The 22,943-nt window shown below is 46.8% G+C and overlaps 1 protein-coding gene across 1 annotated transcript in view; it reads left to right on the forward strand.

The window, feature by feature from the left end:
* Window positions 1-22,943, forward strand: part of LOC104486276 (nesprin-2-like) — a 67,271-nt gene that overhangs the window by 33,625 nt on the left and 10,703 nt on the right. Inside the window, 6 exon segments of the mRNA XM_086750170.1 lie at window positions 3,301-3,459; window positions 4,433-4,599; window positions 16,426-16,588; window positions 20,947-21,134; window positions 21,291-21,441; window positions 21,900-22,082. Coding sequence (XP_086606296.1) covers window positions 3,301-3,459; window positions 4,433-4,599; window positions 16,426-16,588; window positions 20,947-21,134; window positions 21,291-21,441; window positions 21,900-22,082 — 1,011 coding nt within the window.

Raw genomic sequence — 22,943 nt, forward strand, 5'->3', positions numbered from 1 at the left:
AGGAAAGCAGACTGCATCTGTTCTGCTGCCAGCACAACTCCTTTGTTTTGGCTAACGAATTAGAGGAGTCAAGATGTATTGTGTGGGGAAAAAATCCAACTCTGCAGTTTAAATGCAGAAAGCTGAAAGCCTTCTAAGAGCGAGATGCGGCTGCAGCTGTCGCAGCCACGGGATAGGGACAACCAGCTGCCTGTGCCGGACTGGGCAGGGACACAAACACACTGAGTGAGCAGATGCGCTCAAGGGATTAGCGTTCACTTAGCAGCCCTTGCAAGGTACATGTAGGTCAAAGATTTAGCCGTTCATACCAGCAAGTATCCTGTCCTGATGAACGCTAGCGTACGGGTTGCATGCCTGGGCCTTGATATTCTTTTGGCCTCCCTTGGGATTGCCCACATGGCTCCTGCTTCACGCTCTGGATGCAGAACTGGAGCTGGTATCCCGGGCAGCTGCTCTGAGGAGAAAGTGCTCAAAGCGAGGCCTGGTTTGAAGGGCTCGTTCCTAGAAGCTTGTCTGGGATTTTTTAATCTCATTCCTGTTTGTTGTAGTATAACCCCAGTCGGGACCAGACTACACAGTCTCTCTCTCACTCCCCCCACCCTCCCAGAGAACAGGGAGAGAGAATGTAAGAAAAAAGGCTCCAGGTTTGAGACAGGGACAGGGACAAATCCTTAAAGTTACCGTTACAGGCAAAACAGACTCGACTTGGGAAAAAAATAATCATTTATTCCTAAAAGCAAAGCAGGAGAACGAGAGGGAGAACAAGATAACTTCCCCCCACACCTCCCTCTTCCTGGGCTTAACATTATCTCTACCACCTTCCCCCCATCCTCCAACCCAAGCGGCACGGGGGGGTGAGTTATGTAGGGGGGACAGAGGGAATGGAGGTTACGGTCAGTTCATCACATGTTGCTTTACGCTTTACTGAATTTACAGTTCATCCCCTCGCTGGGGGAAGAACTCCTCACATTCCTCCCACAGGCTGCAGTCCTTTGTGAAACTGCTCCGGCGTGGGTCATCTCCTCCACGGGGTGCAGTCCCTCTGGAATGGCTGCCCCAGCGGGCCCTCCACGGGCCACAGCCTCCTTCAGGCATCCGGCTGCCCCAGTGTGGGGTCCTCCACGGGCTGCAGGTGAATCTCTGCTCCTCCGTGGGCCTCCATGGGCTGCAGGGGGACAACCTGCTTCACCATGGTCGTCACCACAGGCTGCAGGGGAATCTTGGCCAGGAGCCGCATCACTCCTCCCTCTCCTTCTTCACTGACCTTGGCGTCTGCAGCCGTTCCTCTCAGAAGAAATTCTTCACAACAGGCAGGCAGACGCCTCTCAGGATCTCTTCACATCTCCTCTCCTCTCCACTTCTTGCAGCCAGGCCGGGCCGAGTTGGGCCCAGTTGGCCGCCTGGTGGGAGGCCAGAGGGTGAGGCCTGCAAGGCCCACAAGGCTCGTGCCTCCCCCTCTCTGCCCCAGCTCTACGTCTTCACATCTCTTTTTTTTTTCCTGTTTTCCCCTTCTTAAATGCGTTATTGCAGAGGTGTTATCAGGGAACATTCTGCTACCAATTGGCTCGGCCTTGGCTGGCAGCGGGTCCGCCCTAGGCCCGGCCGAGTCCACTGAACAAAGGGGAACAACTTCTAGCAGCTTCTTACAGAAGCCGCTACCATAGCCCCCCCTCACTAAACAAAACCAGAACACTGTTTTACTCCCAGTCTGTATTGCTTAGTCAGTGCTTCCTGCTTTTAAAATCCTGCCTTCCCCATGCTTAGCAGGCAAAAATGGAGTGAGGATCATTTCAGGATTCCATGATGGTTTTCCAGATACGAATAGTCTTTTCTTCTACGGACCAAGTTAACTTGCCTCTGCACATGGGAGATGCTAGAAGTGGTAGAGGAAGGATGAGAGATTTTCCCTTCGTATCTCTGAGGGTACAAGGGAGCATCCCAGAGCAGTGGCCCTCTTAGAGAGACTCTCAGAGGTCCCTGGGGTCTCCAGGAGACTTCTTCCCAGGGAGAACTTTGGAGATTGTTTCCCTGTGTCCTAAGGCAGTGTGTTTGACTTCCTCTCTTTGCTTAGATCAGCATGAAAGATTTAGAAATCACTTTCACCTTCCCATCCCCTCCTTAAAAAAAGTCAGAATTTAGAGGACAAAAGCGATAGAGCAGGAGATCATTTGGTGTCTCCTGTTTTGATCCCGGTGTTAGGTGGAGCTGATCTTGCTTCCACACTACACACTTAAACTTCACTCTGAGGTACAAAATAGTGTTAGAGATTAGTCTAGGAGAATCAGTAATGGAATTTTGAGGAGTCATATGCTGTATGGGGTGCATGTGAGATGTGAAGAGGGAATGTTTCCTGCCATGGAGTGATATTTAGAGTGGCCATTTGCAGCCAAGGCAAGCCAAATGTTTTGCTCAGTCTTTGCACAAATTTTATTGCTGAGGGTGAGGGGTTAGTTGTTTGTCTTGTTTTGGTTTAGTAGAACTTGTACCATTTTTCACTTCCTTTGTCCCATGTATCTTGGTACAGGAATCCATCGAGGTAGATAAATGAATACAAGTATTTATTTAAGACCCCTAGGCTAGAAATAACCGCTAGTAGCCAGTGGAAGAGTGACCCTGCTTCTTTCTGAGATGTTGGAGCAGTGATACCAGCTTTGCTGATTCAGGCAGCATCAGACCTTAATTTCTCTGTCTAGACAATTTGTTTATCCATCCTGGCAAATGTAATTCTGAGGGAAAAAAATAATCCATAGTTTTCAATAAAAAGGATAGATTCTTGATGCTGATTTTTTTGGAAGTTCTCCAAGAGCAGGTGAGCAAATGGTAAGAGAAGAGGGAAGTTTTCCTAGAGAGAAAATAATTGTAGCCAGTAGTTGCAAAGTTTCTCTTAGAGTTGTAGAAAAATGAGAACTTACCTAGGTGTTATTTCTCTTGTGTTATATATGAGACCATATGTAGTAATTATATATTTTTTTATTCCTTCTGTGTTTGGCATTTTCAGGTTTTCACTGAGTAATCTTTAAATTGTTATGTAAGCTCATCATTTATAAAGCTGTTGCTCAGTTTAATTCTTCTGAGGGAGAGAATCTGGTGTTTGCTAGTCAGCTCTTGGCCCTGTTTTCCAAAATAAGATGTAATAACAATCTGCCTCCTGGCTTTGAAAGGAAAGCTGGAGATATGTGATAACTGCTCCTGCAAAATGGAATGTGATCAAATGCAGACTAGCAATTAGAAGGCTCATAATTGCTGGTTTCCTTCCTGAGAAAGATATTTCCAGCAGCTCATGTGTGTGTTTATCCATAGGTGTCTCTGCGGAAGCAGGAGATCGAGGACAGGCTCAATGCCTGGCTTGTGTTCAATGAAAGGAATAAGGAGCTCTGCTCCTGGCTGGTACAAATGGAAAGCAAAGTCTTGCAGACCGCAGATGTTAGCATTGAAGACATGATAGACAAATTGCAGAAGGTAAGTAGTGACACCACTTTTCTTCAATAGCAGTCTGATAGCTCGTTATAGAGACACCATTCCTTATTTCTTCCTTACTTCTTGGAAGCAGTGTGTGATATAAAACCAGCGCATACAGGCTTTTGTGAGCAGATGGGCTTTTCTAGCCTCTGCTCTTACGTTCTTGATGTTCAGACTTGGAGCATAATGCAAAACAGAAATGCCACCTGGTTGCATTTAGTCATGGGGTCTGATGTGTTTGAGTTGCAGTGGCTCAGGGCTTTCCCTGCTGGAGATCAGGGGTGCTCTGGGAGCTTCTCACTGCTCTCACCACCTCCACCCGTGTCAGCAGTTACAAAACTGGTAGTCAGAGGGCAAAGAACAGATTCAAGGACGGATGCTTGTTCGCCTGGCTTTGTGTTCAGCCAGGCGAAGAAGAAGTTGCTTTACCCAAAAATCAAACCTAATTCTACCCCTTCTCCTTGGTAGTCAGTGCAGTTAATGCTTTTTAATACTTTCATGTTAGCTTGATTTTAATCAGGACCGTTATTTTGCTGCAGTGTTCTTCCCCATGGCTTAAAGGTCTCAATATCTAATCCCAGATCTCCTCTGGCTAAGAATACCAGCAAAATAAAGCCATCCTAAACTTGAATTTGGGTTCTTTTGAGGTAGCTTGATTGAAAAATTACGTTAAGTCGGGAAAGCAGAGAAAGAATTAGAACATTAAACTGCTATTTTTAGGAGTACTTACTCCTGGCACTTGCAAGTCTTTAAGCTGCTTGTTTTTTTCATAGTGGCTTTGTTGTGAGAGTGCTTTTCCATTGAGGGTTTGGTTTGGTTTTGTTTTAAGCGAAAGAGTTTTACATGCTCATGTAGAAACCTCAGCCATCACAAGCTGACTTCACATCACACACGTGGGAAAAGAAGCAGATAGCTTTGTTTTGGTTGTGTTGTTTTGCCGGGGAACTAAGCAATGTTTGTGTATATTTATCAGGATTGCATGGAAGAGATAAACCTATTCAGTGAAAATAAGCTTCACTTGAAGCAAATGGGCGATCAGCTAATCAAGGGTAGCAACAAGACCCGAGCTGCAGAAATAGACGATAAACTCAACAAAATCAATGATCGCTGGCAGCATCTTTTAGATGTCATTGGAGCACGGTAAGAAAATGATTTTCAATGTTTTATAGGAGATAAAAGTCAGAGGCTGGTGTCCTTGACCATGAGAAACAGAGTGACAGGATTTTTCAGTGAAAATTTATAATTGAGAGTCAAAGTAAACTGAAGTTAATGCTTTTTCATTTTGGCTTGTTTCTGTATTATGCCACCAAATGTCTGTCTGTATTTCGTGGTAGAGGACAGAGTGTAAGAATTCATACAAAATGTAATTTTAATAATGTGAGCTATGTAAAAGAAAGAGTCAAAGTGATTTTTCTGTTGCATATGTTGAATTGCAGCTTAATTTTAAGGCAGTATAGTAGGAGTTTGTTTGGGCTCTTCAGGAGAGCCTTCTGTTTTAAGACAAGACTCTTCCACCCTATGTCCGAATGGACAAAATTTGTGACTAGACTCCTGGCGTGTCTCTGTAGACAGTCAGATTTATGTGAGCATAATACTCCTTTTTTACTTTGGAAAGTGTGTGAAATTTTATTTAATATTAGTTTCTTTACTCAGTCTGTTTCCTAAAAGCAACTGGAAGACCATAGCGTTGTTGTCCCAGATCTGGGTCCATCACCCGCTGTGCAAAGAGCCGATCCACACACAGAGGGGAGGTGTTGTCCTTGATTGCGTGTTTGCCCAGGTATGGGCGTCTGTCCCAAGACAGCACACCTTAAAGCTCTAAATTGTCTTTAGTTTATACACAGAAACATTAACATAGTCCACTTTCTAATACATATGCATTGTTATTTTATTAAATGATTGATCAGAACCTCTTTGCCTAGCATGTAAATTAGCAAGTATGTTCAGTCCTGTTTCTCCGCCTGCTTCTTCGTCAGTGGTACGATTTAGGTGGAGGGTCCGTAAGTCGGTGGTGGTGGTAACCCCTGCTGGAATTACCTTTCCCCTGGTTTCTTCAGTAGTTTGGAAGACCCAAGTAGTTCTTCAGGGGTTGCTGAAGGAGCAAGCATTTTATCATTTTATGCTTCTTGCTTTTAGACAGGTCAGGCAAAGGCACACTGTTTAAATTGTGCGTCTTTAACTAACGTTATTCTGGCTTCAAACCCTTAAGGATCGGGCTACAGAAAGGGTATCTATAGCAGCAGTTAACTTGGTTATTAATCTGAATTTTACATTTTTAATGCTATTGCAACACCATGAGTTTATATTTTAATTTCAGGGTCTTCTGCATGATGGTGCAACAGAAACTACTATCAGTTAAAATTAAAACAAAAAGCTGCATGATCTAGGCAATGACCTCTTCTTAAAGGTTTAAACACTTCTATTACACTTGACAGAGTTAAGAACATCATGATCATTTTAGTGTTAGCCTTACTGAGACGATCTTATTTCACTGCTATCTCTGAGTTTCTACCACAGCTTGAGGGGAAGATGCTGGGCTGGTCTCACTGCCTGCTCGAGTTTATTAGTAATCCAGAAATAACGAGGCTAACACCAAGTAAGTACTGGTCTAAACTTCTCTCCCAAGGTTTTGTTTTGCCTGTAAACCTCCTCTCTGGGCCCCCAGAAGCTCTCTTGCTCAGCTGACATTTGGGAAGATAAGGCGAGTGGTTGTGCTGTGACAATGTAGTGCTAAGTGAATCTTAATCAGGAATGAGATCTGAATTGATGGTGGCACATGAGCCGTGAATGATCAAGCAGAAGCTGCCTTCTTGAGATCTAACCCTTGGCAGGTAGTCTTGCAATGGTGGTCTCAAGGTGTCTTAGTGTTTGATCTGGTGTAGGAAAGAAAGCTTCGCTTTTATAACAGCACTTTTCCTGTTCTCATCTGATGGTAACATGTCACTTTTAAAGCACTTTTGCGATCGTTTGTGTTCTGCTGTGTGTTGGTTTTGGATTGTAGTAATTTTAAAATGCAGATCAAAATGCACTGTTTTAAAACTGAGATAAACATGACACATTTCTAGTAATCTTTAGGAAAATATGCTAAACAACTGATGGGATATTAAGAGAGAGATCTGGCAGTCTTGTTCAAGTAGTCTATGGCAACAGAGCACTTGTTTGTCTGCCTGGGATGTCTTAAATCTTTGCCTTCAGACGAGTATGGGCTGGTGCTTTGAGGTACGCTAATGCAGATTTGCCCGGAGCATGAACATAGCGCTCAGTATGGGATCTCTAAGTGGATATTGCAGCTACTGGGGAGTTGGTGTGATGCTTCGTGAGTGTTCCTGTGTTCTTAATCCCACAAGGTCTGGAACATGCCAGCTTCTACTTGTGATTTCCACCAACTTTGTGCTCAGGACCAGGGTAATGAACCGGAAGGACCTGACAAAATGTGATTTTTAAGCAGCTCCCTCAGTGGTCCCAGGTTATCAGGCAGCCCAGGTCCTTTTGGACCTGGCTCTGCTGGTCCTTTTGGACTTAATACTGCAGAGGTTCAGCGTATTGCAGTGTTCTGCAGCATGGGAGTAGCACATCTTCTCCCTCACCTCATGCACCTTGCTTGGGCTTGGCTCGCAGCTGAGCTGTTCTTGGCTGCTCAGTCATAAATAACCCTCAGGCTAGACACAGCAGAATCTGAGTATGGTCCTAAGAGTTTATTTTGCCCTGTTGACAGCCTCTCAACTTTCTGTTTCAAGATGACTTCTCTAGCAGTGCTTTGCCACTGAGATTTGAATTCTGAAGGAATTAAATTAGAGTTCAGTTGACTGAAATTTCCACCTGGCTCACAGGTATGCTTTGAGGCATGCAAGAGGAGGCTCCTCCTGTGCTTTTGGGTAGCTTCTCTTAAGCTCAGGCGATGGGGAGGAGGCAGCAGTTCTAACGATCACAGATAAGCCACAAATTGGGCTTCTTCGTGGAGGAGCGGAGGAGAGCAAGGAGCCTTGGGCTAGAGGCGACATGACCTTGAGCGTGGGTTGTGATCCCCCATGCTGGTAGACTGTCTCTTTCATTTTCATTTTGCTTTTGCAAAAGCTTAACAATAAAGAATTGTATTTAAGCTGTGTTGGAAGAGCACATGGGAAGAGAGTGCTGGCAAAATTAATGTTGGTCCTGTTGCATGAAGCCAGTGCAATCCAGCCATCCTTGCACAATCTCAAACATCTGCCATCACCAATTTCATTGAATGGATAGGATGGGTTGGCACCAGGGATGCTGGAGACTATAGGACGTGGTACAGGGGCTGTGCACCCACTGCTGACCGGCAGAAGAGAGACTGCAGCGTTGCACAACTCCTGCTGTAACAGCCTACCCAGTCTAAGCCCTTTTTATTGGGCACCGCTTCATTTCCTGGGGAAGATCAAAGGGATGGAGGAAATGCTTCAGGGCAGAACTGCCAGAGGGCTTTAGAGGGTTTGGCAGTGGAGGTAGGAGAGTGGAAGGAGGGAAATGATGAATTTTGACGGTGGTGAGGAGGCTATCTTGTCTTGCTCCTGAAAAAGCTATTTGTAGGAACTTATTTTCACAGCACCTATGTGAAATGAGGAGGTGGTTTTGCTCCTGGCTTTTCAGATCAGCAGTGGTGGCAAGTAAGTGGAAATGAAAGTTTTCTGAGTTTTTGGGTGCTGAATCTGTGACCACTTGAAACTTTTTTTTGACAAGTATTACGTCTTCAGCACTTTCTGTTAACCAGCTGCTGCCTTTATTTGCACTTGCACCACAGCCCACTGCACCGCTTCCCTGGCCCCCAGTGGCTGTCCGTCTCAGGGGCAAGGGCCAAAACTCATGCTGTCTTCATGGCAGGGCAAGATTTGGGCACTAAGTAAACTACAGAGCTATGCACTGAGTAGGAGAAAATACATGTTGAAGAGCTGTGTGTTCGAAGCCAGTCCTCCATCCTGGGTGCTGAATCTTTCTAGTAGAGCAGTGCTTTACGGTGGTTAAAGAGTGTAAAATAACCCGTATCCACAAGGGAGCCCCATCAAGATTGATTGGCAGTGTCAGTTCTGTGGTTTCTAATGTCTCCATAGCTGACCCTGCAAGTTGAGTAACATTTGCCTTTTCTGTAGGGCAGTGTATGTCTGTGTGGTATCAACATGAAAGCAAACCAGTCTGGAGCCAATGCATCAGTACAGAGCATTCCTCCCGATGGCTTATTTCACCTTTTTAAACCAATGAACTTCCTGGGACAGATGGGCAAATTAGGTGAGCTCTCCATTTAGTCTTTGAAGGGATTCTCTTAGTTCCTGGTGACAAGCTCAGCTTTGCCATATGGCTGCACTTGCAGGACTTCAACACTTCATGATGTGCCTGTGCTCGGCTTGTGTGGTGACAAAAGCTTTGCCCCATGTGTTGTGGCCAGCAAGTGGCTAGGTACAAACTCAGAAAAGTCTCAAAATGTTAATTCTCATGAATAAAGTAACCACCTAGACGTTAGTGTGCCTGTAAAGAAGAACAAATGAATTTCTGTTTGGCTCAGAAGACGCTCTTACCAGGGTTGGTTCTCGTGCTGAAGTCTCTGTTGATAGAGGGGCAATAATACAGACATACTAACAGGCAGAAAGGGAGCATTGTGCTGGCTGTAAAAGTGGACACAGAAGTCTCTTGCTTTTTTCTCTGGTCACCAGCATCATGGCGGCACTCTGCCAGAAGAAACGGCTGCATGCTTGCACATACACCCAAATGAAGGCCTGAAACAGTAGGAGAGGGAGTGCACAGGCTGCACATAGGTGGTAGACAGCCCAAAACTCATGGAGTGGGATTTGCATCCCCAGCATGCTCTGGAGCAGCCCTCCCCAGCCATGCATTAGCTGGTGAGAGTTGCCAAGGACCCGTGTTGTGCACAGCCATGTCCCTCAGTGTCCTTCCCTGGCCCGTTCCCCGCTGATACTAACTCCGTGCTTTGCTTCCCAGCACGGCGGGGTAGTATGTGCCTTCAGCGCTGCTGTTTGCATCGTGTCTGCCGGCAGGCTGGAGGAGCACCCATGTGTTGCCAAAGGGTGTCTGTGCTGCCTGGGGTTGTGCAAAGCGTTTGGATGGTGCCGGAGCCTTCATTAAAGCCACCAGCGTCATCAGGAGCCGCCTCTGGCGGTGCTGGGTCTGCAGATCGGTCTCTACAGTAAGAAGCGTGGCATTTCTGTACCTGTGGGCATCCTGCAGCTCTTCCCACTGCCACTGAGCCGTGGAAGGGGGATGCCATTTCTCAGCTGGTCTGGCTGTGGGCACACTGTGATGTGTTTTCTTACTTGGTGGGTCTGGCCTGTGTTGTTTTCAGTCTTGTGAAGAAAGGCACGTTTTTTGTGTATCAGGAATGGACCAGCAGGATCAAATGATTGTGATCTTTAATATGAGCATGAAAGTACAGGGAAGCTAGCAAGGCCAAATGTGCCCTCTCTCATTTTAAATGTGAATCCCTGGTAACTAGTTCTTTTCCCTGCAGGAATCTTGAACTGCCCCAACCAAAGTCAGCCCCTTCCTTCCCACATTGAACTTGGGAGATTCAGGGTATTTTCAGCTGGTTTGTTGCGTACCCCGGCAGAAATTCCCAAATAGCCTGAAACTGCTCAGGTTGCAGCAAAATGTGAAGGAGTTGAAGCTTTCCAGTGACACCACCTTGTGCTGTGCAGGGGCTCCACAGAGGTTTGTTGGGGAGCTCCAGCGAGCCACTGCTCTGTGCTTCCCCTTTCTCCCCGCACCCTCACTGTGGCTGGGCTGCCCCATAGCCGCTGCGGCAGCAGTGGGTCCCGGCTCGGTAGGTGTGGGGAGCAAGTGAGTCCATACAGCCTCTCAGCTGGCCTCTCTGTTTATTTTCCACCACATCGCCCTTTGGCAGGGCAGAGCATCAGGCACCACGTCTTGGTGTGCTGTCCTACCCTGTCGCAGCTGCGGCTGGGCAGGCCGCAGTCTGTGCGTGCTCTCCAAGTTCAAAGGTCTTTTTAAATTGCTGCAGATCGGTATTGCGTGGCCAGGAAGCGCAGTGTGCCACAGTGCGGCCCCTGGGTAAACGATACAGTCGTGTTCAGTAGAATTATGATGACCTGTGGCAGTAACGCTGCAAAATCTCATTCTTGTAATTATTTTGGCACAAAAAAAAAACTCTGGAGAGTTGAAATCTCACTCACAAAGTGCCTGCGTTCTCTCTGTGTTCTCCATGCTCCCTGTCCTTTAGGGATTACGCTCCTCTCTAGTGTAAAAGCTGTGACAGAATTCATTATCGTATCAGGCAGGGTGGTTGGGCAGGTTTTGGTTATGCAATGTGTGCTGAGGTGTGCCGGGAGCAGGGGGAGCTAATGGTGCAAGGGGAGTCCTTGTCTTCTGCATGCTGTCACCATTCCTGGTGTCTCCCTGTCAAGCTGGGAGGGTTATTTGTTTTCTGTCTCCGACCTAGAATTTCGAATGCCTTTTTGAACCTCCCCGGACCATAGTGAGGTTCAACTGTCAAAGTGACTGGGTGTCACTTACCTGTGCAAATATCTGAAGCCCTCTCGGTGTGCGGTGTCTTCCAGGCACTTTTTATCCTGCCATACATTGACTGTGAGCGATTGGCAAGCCAATGCAGGTCTGCAGAAGATTACCTGAATACCGAAAAACCTTTGATTTAAAAATCATGCCTTGCATTTTTGATGGGATTATCGTAACTTCTTTATTTTTTTTTCCTGATACTGTCTGGGTGGGGAGTGACTTTTAATCCAAGGTTCTCCAACTTCCGCCTTTTTTTCCCTCCCTGTGATCTCTGGCATTCGTAACACACAGAAATCACGACAGCGTGTTTTTCCACAAACGAGTGATAGCGTAAATGAAGATTAGGGGTTATTTTGTCCTGCGAGGTAACAGGCTACTTGCACGGGAGGCCTTCCGCCTGTACTGGAAGGTTAAAGAGAGGACAGGTTAGTGTGTGGGAGCTTTAATTCGTACTTAAACAGCTGGGATATAATGGTAAAGGCGAGAAAGAAGAACGCAGGGGAAGTTAACAATACATCTGTGTGCGCGGTGCCTGTGCGTGGATGTACATGTTCTCCGGTTTTTGGATTCTCTTCAAACTGACTCTGCTGCAAATCATCTGAGTGTGATGCTCCAACCCCTCTTTGGCGCAAGAAATGAGCACCGCATCTACCTTTTTCGGTGCCGAAGCCCCCAGCCTGCAACCTTTTTGTCGCCAGCCGCGGGCAGCCGCTCAGCGTGCGCTTCTTCGCGTGCTAATTCTCTTGTGTCAGAATAAAGCTCTTGTGGTTTTGTGCTGAGGAGGGATGCGGCCATTTGCCAGGTAAAATAGCAACGCAAAACGTAGGGGTTAAAACTGGGGAGAGCTACAGTGTCTGCCTAGCTCGGGGTCGGGGAGAAGGGGCGAGCCTCCCCCCCACGCAGGATGCTAAAGCGGTGAATAAATAGGGCATCTGTGGAGGAGGGGTTTCCTCTTCCATGCCTGCCGTGGTCACACAGACAGTTCCCCTTGCAGCTTGGGATTTACAAGCTGAGGAATGGTTTTTTCGTGCGAACCGTCAGTTCCGTGTTGGTAAGCGGCTGCGGGTTTGGTCGCGGTGGGTTTTGTTCGAGCAGCGCTGGCGCGGCGGGGGGGAAGGGCACCGCAGCGCTGACGGCCAGTGGCTCCCTGCAGTTCGCCTTGGACAAGTGGATGGGTGGGAGCCGTGGCAGGAGTAGTGCTGAGGGGCCTCTCGCTTAAAATCAGCTGTGGTTGGGGGGTTTTACACCGAAGACGGTGGAGACCTGCGACAAGAACCTTTTGGACTCGCCTGCAGGGTGACGCGAGAAAAGCCTCCCTCTCCGGCACACCCGCTCTTCGCTCACCGTGCTAACGCAGCCCACGGACACGGGGCTTCCTGGCCTCGTACCAGGGCCGGGTGCTGTACAGAGAAACATCCTTGCGTTTTATCCAAAGGCCTAAAATTTGCCTTTGACATCAGCTCTCCAGATCGCATCTTTTGTCCCTCAGATGCAGCTCTCGGAACAAAGATTTCCTGGGTTGTGCATCTCATTTGCTTACCGGGTTGTAAACAATGCTGTCAGCTGGCAGGGCAAATTCTGCTCCACTTCTCTGAAAAAGAAATGTCCGTGGTATCTTTTTCTGATGACATTTGTGCTTGAGAAGGAGAGTTTGGAATATACATCAGGATGTGTTTCATTCCTTCGGTCCCTAAAACGTGAATGTGACTTTACCTTATTTGAGCTTCCCTGTGGCTTCTCCTGCAGCATTTTGACAGCTAATGCAAAGCAGTTGCCAGGCATTTTGCAATTCTTTGTTCGGGTGAAGACATTTCAGTCAACCTGGAAGTGCCTTCTACTGCTGGACGATTCCTGAGCAGTTACTACAAAATATTCTGTGTCTTTGTGGATCTGTGCAGTGGTTCAGCCTGAAACAGCTGAGTGCTGTTTGTAACCCAATGCTGGCAACTTTGTTGAGGGTATTAAGACCCAAATCCAGTCTCCAGTCAGGTCAGTTAGTCCTTCTGTTCAGTTTTGCAGCCAGCTTTTAGTTATAATCTCCTGGTTTTGTTCTTTTTCTGCCGCTTCTGTTTTGGTGTAAAGATTAAGACATTTAGAAACTGGCTTTGTTTGGCTTATCCCGGGCATCTTATACGTGTGTCCAAGCACTGTTTTGAATCAGGGTATCTTTTAAGCTGGTGCCATTGCAACATACAAGAGATGTTTGATTTTGTTGAGGTTTTTTAGATTAGTGGTGATATTTGTTGTGATTGTAAAATTATTATTTATTTACTACTATTTTTTTTTTCTTCTGGGGCTGTGTTGGATGGTGGCAGGTGAGTTCTCGTTGGGAAGTGAGCTACGGACAGGTGGGCCTTTATTCAGTGGACAGTGACTTTTGCCTGTTTGACCAAATAACTTCAGAATTACACAGAGGAAGAATTCAATCAACAGTGGTGGCAGCCTCTTCCACCTTCTGGGTAACTGGGAGGAGTTTGTTTCCTCTGCTGCACTTTTATTGCTATTGATTCACTGTGTGTTGGGTGATTGGTCAGCTGGATGGGGGGGCCTTTTGTCCCCAGGCTTGGTGGCTTGCAGTGTGCACCCCCACCCAGCTCCCAGGAGGCCTGTCTTTCTGGACAAATAGTCCCCTCAGAATGCCTCTCAAAAGAGTTCATGAGGTTTCTGCCATGCAAAGAGCAGATAATTTGCAGGAATACTTGCAGTGTGCGGAAACGCATCTGAGAATGGCTGTTGCAAATGTAAGGCTTTTATGGATGTAATTGGTCTGTTTTAAGTTTTTCTTTGAGCTGTAGCCAGAGAAATGGCAATTCCCTGTGACTTCTGTGTAAGCTAAGGATGCTCAAGGGCGATGCTCAAGTTTTTCGTCATTTCACCTGTTGCTTCGGTGTAGAACCCTGCCCTTTACCTTGGACTCTGTGTCTGCCGACTGCAACGAGAGCAGATCAGCCAGTGTGAACATCTGGACACAGCTGCCTTCCTATTGCTTTTTGAATTTATTGACTGTGCTGTCAGTCACAGAGATATTTACCTATAATCCATTATCCCTGCTGTGCCCTTTACATCAGTATTGGTGGCTTTGTGGGTGCAAGGTGGGAACAAGTTGGACCATGGCCCAGGGCCAAATCATTCAGGCTGGCTTGCAGGGTCGCATCAGCCAGACAAGACTAATTTTACGTTTTGGAGTGCAGAGTTGCTAAATACCTGCCAGGAGTCCTAGTGTAGGCCTGTGCTCTTCTTGCCTTCCTTGTGAAACAACTGAAATACTGCCTAGTCCTTTTGGGACAAGAGGCAGGGGAAGGTGCTTCCCATGCTGCTAATCCATATGAGACCCCACATTGGCTGGCCTTACTCCGTACCTTCACAGTAACGAATAGGACTGAACAAATCCATCAGGATCATTCCCACATCTCCTCCATAAGTGCTTTACCTTAAACCAAGAGTCTAGCTGACGTGTGTATCCTCTTTGATTACCTTAAGGTTGCTAATAAGATCAGTTGTTGCTTACAGAGAGGCATACTCATTGTGGATTAGCTGTCCTGCATCTCTTCTGGCATTGTATCCTATGCTGCAACAGGCAACTGCAAAAGGTACTTGGTTACAGGCAGTTTGGACCCCGTCCTCTGAAACTTGCTAGGATAGTTTGGCAGCAGGCAGGATGGTGGGCCAGGAAACTCCTCGTTTTTCTTGCAAGGAGGGGCAGGTCCTTTGCGTGAAGCCAGCGTCCAGGTACCCTGTCAGGGCACTTCTGCCTTGGTGTAATCTGTCTCTGCCTGCACTAGGTGAGATTACGTGCCCCTCACCCTGCCTGGTCCGAGCTTGCGTGACACTGGTGATGCCAGGTATGTTAGGGTTCATCTCAGACGGCTCAGCAGTCCCTGCGTTTTGGGACAGGCAGTGATCTGCTTGTACAAGCTGCCCTTCCAGTCCCAGCCGCCAGTTTTGTTCAGCTGGTGACAGTTCCCAGTCATGGTGGCTAATGAATGGGAAAAATTTTGGCCTTTTCACAATGCCTACTTTGAACTTTTTGTACTGCACTTGACTTAGATAATGAGGCTTATCTAGGTAGTTGCTAGACCAGGCAGTAACTTAGGGTCTAATTTGGAAATTTGCATTTTGAAAGTCATGTGCAAGGTCCAAAAATCCATCCAAGGGCACAGGGACAGAACTAGACATCAGAGGGGTGCAAGCAGCCAGGAGGACAGCACCAGGGAGCAATGCTGGCTACGAAGTGGGTTCTCCCTGGGACAGGGATGGAACGATATCAGCTGACTTTGGTGTCTACAGTGTTGATGTTTATAGGGCTGCAGGTAGCTCCATTGCAGTTCATGGAGAGAAGCATGTGGGGTTTGGTACAGTTCATCTCATCTTGTGTTCTGGTCTGGATGTTGAAGACAGGTCTGATGGAAAACGTGATCTAGATTATTCCCCCCCCCTCCACTAGCTACCAAGGCTTAGATGGCAAGCTCCAATGTCAGTCTGAAGTCAGAAGAGATAAGCGTCACCCCAGTGTTGGGCTTTTTAGTAATTTTTGTTGGGAATTGTAATAAATGAGAATTTCAAGGAAAGATTTGAAAGCAGTGAGGTGGTTTAACAGATATTCGTCCACATGAGGCCAAATTTGCCAAAATGTACAAACACGCTACTTGGATAATTTGAGGGACAGATAAGGAGTTTTGACATGGGAATATGCTGTAAAGGCCGGAAATAGAGAAAAGTTTGTCTGCAGCTTGAGAGGTGTGCCACAGAGAGCTGTAAGAAAAGTAAATGGTCTCGGTGGTTCATTTGCTTGTCTGCTGCACAACTCTGACCGTTGGATATTCTCCCTCGTCAGGATTGTTCTTTTCATTTTCCTCCACTAAGAGAGTCTGGCCCATCTCTGCACATCCCGGTGTGCTGTTTAGAAGAGCTTGTAATGTCATGGTGCTGTAAGTTCTACAGTGGTCGTTGTTCAGGCCTTCTCCTCTCCTGTCAGCATCCATTTGCCCAGGGTGATGGACCTGTGATTTGGGCAAATTCTGCCTCCGTTGGCCGAGCAGTGCCTTGCTGATTTGGGTGGGCCTGTTGGTTGCTGAAGAAGACACAGTACATAATTCACAGCAGGAAAACCAGACCACAGATACCCATTTTAGTTTAGCTGCAGCATGTTACAGTACAAACTCTTACTTAGACAAATGGCCCAGAACTGACTGAAGAGCTCACTAGCAGATGAACGAGGCTACAAAAATTCACTCTGCTCGTACAGTTTCATTAAAGAATTCACCCAAGACCTTCTTGCAGCTGTAGAGCAGAGGCTTGCTAAGCCAGTCTAGGTAGGTTTTGACTAAAACATGGCTCTGATTTACAGGCAACAGCTTGGTGCGACGCTGAGTGCTTCGTAAAGCCGTGCCTGTCATCACCTTCTGCTAACATCATTTCCACTGACTGCAGATCCTTGTAACAAAATGTTCTTCCTGGTTTGCTTAGGGTGAAGAAACTGAAGGAGACATTTGCTTTTATACAACTGTTGGACAAAAACATGAGTAACCTTCGCACCTGGTTGGCCCGGATTGAGTCTGAGCTTTCCAAGCCTGTTGTTTATGACATCTGTGATGACCAAGAAATCCAGAAGAGACTGGCAGAACAGCAGGTGGGAAATAGCAGCAGTTAGAGTACACGAGCTAAAACGCTGATTCCGGTTGGTCCTGGTTTAAAATCACCTGTTTCTTTTCTTTAGCAAGGCCTTCTAACTGTTTACTTGTCAAGGCATATTCCTGCCAAGATGCGTTTCATGGAAAATTTTTATTTGTTTGCTGTAACTTTAGTATTGTGTTGACTTACCTCCACTTCTCCCTTCCTCTCTCCACCCAGGAGAGAGTTTGCTCAGTTAAGTACAGCAGACTTCCTAAGGGCTAGGCAGGGCACAGACAGTGGGCAAAATCCGTGAGGATGACTTGGACTGACGGGGTGAATGCTGGGTCTACTGCAAACTGTCTGTGATGGATTTAAGTGCTGTGGTTTGGTGTATTGCCCTCACTAGCTCAGTTGTACCCCCCTGCTTGCAGACAGCAGAGCAAGCTTGGCAGAGAAGTATGTTTGTGCAAACAAACCTTTGACTGAGGCGTGGTCCAGTAGGCAGGCTCTGAAGATCCCCTCAGGGTTGGGTGAGATGGTGCGTGAATCCTGCTGAGGGATGTGTCAACCAACCTAGGACCGCTGGATGGTGTTGGAGTGCGTGTAGGCATTTGTCCAAGACAGTGGCTTACCAGGGGGATTTTAAGGATCTATGCTACTTTTAAGTGCTGGAGATGGCAAAGATTGGGCACAGCTGAACGTGCCAGCTATCCCAGCCAAGTGGAAGTGTGAGATGAGTTGAATGGTCCTGGAGTAAATTTCTCTCTCCAGCAGCCAGGGAAGCAAAAGGAATTTCTCCAAAGCACAAACTTGCTGATGGAGTCAGCCTTTTGCTCAGGGCTGTGCTATCAGCCTGCCCAGGTTCAAAGTGCCTCCCTGGGAAGGCTGGGAATGACCACGGCTGTCGTGTGGCCTTTGTGTTAAACGAGTATTTGCCCTAAAACTGAGGATCAAGAATAAAGCTGTCGAGCATGGATGCTTTATGACATCTGCCTTTGAGAACATCTATGGGTGTTCTTCCCATCCTTCCCATCTTCTCTTTCTCTGACTGCTGCTTTCGTGTGTAAAGAAAGATCCTTGAGTGACCCAGACTCCAGGGCTGTGTTCTCTGCCCGTTGGTATGGCTCTCCATCCACTCATGTCCCAGATACCATGGGAAGAATCAGCTCCCCTGTGACACGAGTGGGGATGGCTCCTGCTGGCTCCACTGCAGGAGTTGGTCAAACACCAGAAGCCCTGGCCTGGTGCTTCTGATGGTTTCATCTGCATTGTGAATTTTTATGTAAACAACAAGGCAATACTGCCTCCCCGTCCAAACCTTTTGCATTCTCAAAGACTGTGATAAATTGCCAGGCAAAGAAGAACTTGAGACACCAAGGAATTGTGTCCAGACAGATTTATTTTTACTATGAGCATTCAAACTTCAGCTCACTGTAAGCGCCATCATTTGCGACTCAGAGCTACTTACTGCTTTGTTGTTTGGATTCTGTTTCAAACACAGACCTCTGGGCACCTCTGAACTCCTTCTGCTGTAACCTTTTAGCAGGCTGAGTGGGAGAAGACTGTGCTGACTAAAAAGACAACAGTAAAAAAAAAAGCCTCTTTTGCTCCACATTAGAAAAACCTTTGTCTGAATGCAACAAGTAAAAAGACCTGGGTTTATCTGAACAATTATTTCAGCAAGAGCAGCGTGATGGTGAGAAATATGCCCTACAGGCGTCTTTTATTTGACATCCATGACTGGAAAAGCTTTACCTGTTCAGTCTTGAATAATGAGATTTTAAAGCATTGTGCATCCACAGAGGTGTTTTATGGCACGTTTGTTCGATTAAAGGATGAAGATTAAAACACAGTAATACTAAGATTTCAAAGCTGTTTCACTAAAGCAGAAGTCTAGCAGCGTGTAGTCTGTTTAAGCTGTCTGGGCAATGCTGTGTGGAGTGGAAGGAAAGGTACCTTTTTGGGCTCAGTGTATGTTCTTGGCCCCGCTACTTAGTTTGTTGTGTTTGTCTCACCGTAACGCAGTGCGTTGGGTTTTGGTGACGGGGCTACAGGGGTGACTTCTGTGAGAAGCTGCCAGAAGCTTCCCCTTTGTCCCATGGGGCCAGTGCCGGCCAGCTCCAGGCTGGACCCACCGCTGGCCGGGGCCGAGCCGTTTGGTGACAGTGGAGAGCAGCGAGGATATTTGAGAGGGACAACTCTGTAAACACCAAGGTCAGTGAAGAAGGAGGAGGAAGAGTAAAGGTGCTGCAGGCAGAGATTCCCCCGCAGCCCGTAGTGCAGCCCCTGGTGAAGCAGGTTATCCCCCTGCAGCCCATGGAGGTCCATGGAAGCACAGAGATCCACCTGCAGCCTGTGGAGAACCCCACACCGGAGCAGTCCATTCCTGAAGGACTGCATCCCATGGAAGGGACCCCATGCTGGAGCAGGGGAAGAGCGTGACGAGTCCTCCCCGCAGGGAGGAAGGAGCAGCAGAAATGTGTGGTGGACTGACTGCAACTGCCATTCCCTGTCCCCCCACGTTGTTGCAGGGATTGAGGTAGAGAATTCAGGAGTGAAGCTAAGCCCAGGAAGAGGGGAGGGATGGGTTGAAGGTGTTTTTGAGATTTAGTTTTGTTTCTTATTAGCCTACTCTGGTTTGATTGTTAGTAAATTAAGTCGATTTTCCCCAAGTCGAGCCTGTTTTGCCTCTGATGATAACTGCTGAATGATCTCTCCCTGTCCTTATCTCCACCCACGAGCCTTTCATTGTATTTTCTCTCCCCCATCCTCCTGGGGAGGTAGGGAGTGAGCGAGCAACTGCATGGTGCTTAGCTCGTGGCTGGGGCTAAACCGCAACGTATAGTCAGGTCATTTGGAACAACAGCTTGGAAAATCACAATGATTCTGTCTAGGGTTATTCCACAAACCCAGGCATGACCAAGAGTAATGAGATTGTGTCAGCAACATTACCATAGCGCAAGCAGAGTGGATTTGTAATCTGTGTCCAAATTCTCTGTTTCACTAATACAGCTGTAACTCCAGTGTAACTTCATGAATTCAGCAGAGTCTCTCCGGGTACCGGTAGCGCGGTAGCGCCTGCTCTCAGACGTAGAGCCTGTGTTAAAAAGACACTGCTGCCTCTTGCTCAGAAAACAGCTGTGAATCCTCAATAAGCTGTCAAAAATTGTGTTGGGTCTCCTTCTGACAATCTCTCATCTATGTAAAGATTTTGACTTCTACATTCCTTGAAGCTGTACATGACCACAGATCGCCCAGGCCAGATTTTGGCCATTTATGACTCAGCCCTTTCAGGTGCCGGTGTAACACCACTGAAGACTGCCACTGGGCGATACTCAGTTCCTTGCAGTTTGTTGGCTTCTGGGAAGATACTCCTTCAACTCCTGTTGGATATAGTACAAGCTGTGTCTGCTTTGGGACTTTTTTGGTTGGTTTTGCAAGTCTCGAGCAAAACCAGTTCAGCTTCATGTGTTCACTGAAATCAGTAATGCCGTTTAATGGGAGCTCCTGTCCACTGTTGTCAGTGAAATACTCAGTTGTGTTTGCTGTTGTACTAGTGTTATTCAAGCAAAAGTCTCCCTATCCTTCATTAGGAAAGCCAGAAATGGGTTGGAAAATGGAAATGTAGAGGATATTGTACTTTCATTAAAATTTACAGTTGGTTGCATTGTACAGAGCTGCCTTTACAATGAGAAATATTTAGATAAGGCTTTCTTTTTGTGTCGTTCAATTACGTTGATTTAGGAGTAGTTGTAGGTATAGAACGAGAGGCCAGACTGTGATGGAGATGCAGGCTCTGGAGAAGAAACATGTAGTGTAGATTAGACAAAGGGTCCTTACCAAACCCTTTTAAATAGTCTGTCAGAACAGCAGCTCTACAGGAGGAAATACGAAAGGAAGTGTAACACCAGCTGCTTGTGTGCTGTATGTCTGTGTTGCGCGATAACAGCCTGTGATCACATAAAGTACACTAAAGTACACAAACAGTGCTATGAGTTCTCTGTCAAGTCTTACAGTGTGGTAAGTTGATATGAGACACTGGCATCTTGTAGTAAGTACGTGTTTACGGTGTGTGTAAGGTTTGGATTTTGAATGCTCATTAAAATTGTCCAGACTGTTAATAAGAAGATTGAGCTTTCACTGAGAAACCAAAGCTGGACAATCCCTTTTTGCTTGGCAGTTCTGTCCTGACCTGTCAGCCTGTCATCTGCACAGCTCACCTTGCAAGTCTGTTTTCTAAAGCTAAATAAGCTTTTCCTGACATACAAATTGTTCTGTCCCCATCCTCTGCAGCATTTTGAAAGGGTATGTCTGAATGTGAAGTCTAGCCGTTGTTGTTTCCTTCTGCTCAAGCTATTCTTTTGCCAATGGCAGGATCTGCAACGAGACATAGAGCAACACACTGCAGGGGTGGAATCGGTGTTCAATATTTGTGAAGTCCTGCTGCACGATTCGGATGCGTGTGCTAATGAGACAGAGTGTGACTCCATCCAGCAGACTACCAGGAGTTTGGACAAACGTTGGAGAAACATTTGCGCCATGTCTATGGAAAGGCGAATGAAGTAAGTCTTTTTCTTACCCCTCCTAAAGAGCCTGTGTCAGCACTTTGAAGAAACCCTGTAGCTTTTGCCACAAACTGGGTTTTGAAACAGCAAACAAATCCAAAATTAATAGTTAGTTTGTGATAAAACCTTTCAATTTTTCTATCTCCCTCTCAGAATTGAGGAAACATGGCACCTGTGGCAGAGGTTTTTGGAAGACTATTCTCGCTTTGAAGATTGGCTAGTGACATCGGAAAGCATAGCAGCTAAGCCTAATTCTTCAGAGGTTTTGTACACACATGCAAAGGAGGAGCTGAAGAAATTTGAGGTGAATGTTGTAACTTCTTTTTTTTACACTCAGCAGTAGGCTGGATGCTCAGACTGCTAAATGCGTACTGTCTGCGTGAAATGCCTGGATCACTGAAAAACACCAGTTCAGCAGTGGTGCTATAGAGAACATAAACAGTTTGGCCAGTATGTGGCTGCTAGGTATCTGGCTGATTTGTTTGCCTCCAGAATATTTTGTTCAGTATGGAGAATCCAGTGCTCTGAACTGACAAGATCCTGCTTATAAATTAAAGATTTACTTTTTATAGGCAGGGGACCTTTGTGGGTTGATTTATTTTTTTTTCTCCTTCCTTGTCCTAATGAGCTAAGTCTGAGCAGATGATTTAAAATACGAGAGCTTCTCTGGAGGAGGGCATCATCGTCTGTCTTGATGGATGGTATCATCCGGATCCTTTCTCTTACCGGCAAGGGAACTGAGTTACTTGCTTTGCCTTGCAGACATTCCAACGGCATGTTCATGAACGGCTCACTCAATTGGAACTGATCAATAAGCAGTACAGGCGCCTTGCCCGCGAGAACCGCACCGACTCAGCCAGCAAGTTGAAGCAGATGGTACATGAAGGCAACCAGCGCTGGGATAATCTCCAGAAACGAGTCGCTGCCATTCTGAGGAGACTCAAGGTAATTGCATGGTGGGGTGAGAGAGTGAGGAGCGCTTGCAAGTTTCCGTAGGAATCTCCCAAGGGCAAAACACATCCTGGAGCAACTATCTTGTGTTGGTTTGTGTCTTGAGTTACCAGTGTAGGAGAGCAGCTCCTACCTGTCCTTGGTTCTCAGTAGTTGAAGAAGCATAGGGGAAGAACGGGTGCAGGTTTTGGAAGGTGTGTAGCAGTCCTTACTGCTCCTGTCTCACTCTTCTCTTATCCAGTCCTGTCATGGCTGGATGCATTCATGCGCTTGCACCTTTCCATAAATAAGAGGCAGAGGGACAAAAGGGCCCCAGTGCAGATGTGGTTTGGAGTTTACAACGCAGTTCTACTTTATGCCAAGTTATGATTCACCTACAAGGCTTTAAGCATGGAGATGTGATGGAGAGGCATGCTGCTGTCACCAGCTCCTGCTGTGCTCTCTGCCTGACAGAGGAATGTTGTCGAAGAGTATTTGTGGCACTTCAAAGAAGTGTCCTGCTTGTTGAGTTAAACTGAGCTCTGGGCAGATATTCTGTGCTGTGCCCTGGGGAAAACTTGTCACTGCATGATTTTGAAATACAGCAGTGCTGCAAGCAATCGACAATTAGATCCCAAAAGTCAGTGGATGAGGTTGTTAGAGTGTTGATGGAGGTGTTGTGTTTGGGATGTTGTATAATCCCCTTCCTGAACACTAAATCCACCGAGGAGAAGTGGGGCACCACAAGGTGCATGTCTGTTAGCAGCTTCTGCAGGAGATGGCAGCAGAGAGAGCTCTTCCTGGCTTCCACGCCAAATGGTGCATTAATTACATTGGCGTGGTCATCCGGGATCCAGCCTCTCCATTGTTTTATTG

The sequence above is a fragment of the Chlamydotis macqueenii genome, chromosome 5, assembly GCF_036417535.1.
Source record: "Chlamydotis macqueenii isolate bChlMac1 chromosome 5, bChlMac1.mat, whole genome shotgun sequence".
In the NCBI taxonomy this organism is placed as follows: Eukaryota; Metazoa; Chordata; class Aves; order Otidiformes; family Otididae; genus Chlamydotis; species Chlamydotis macqueenii.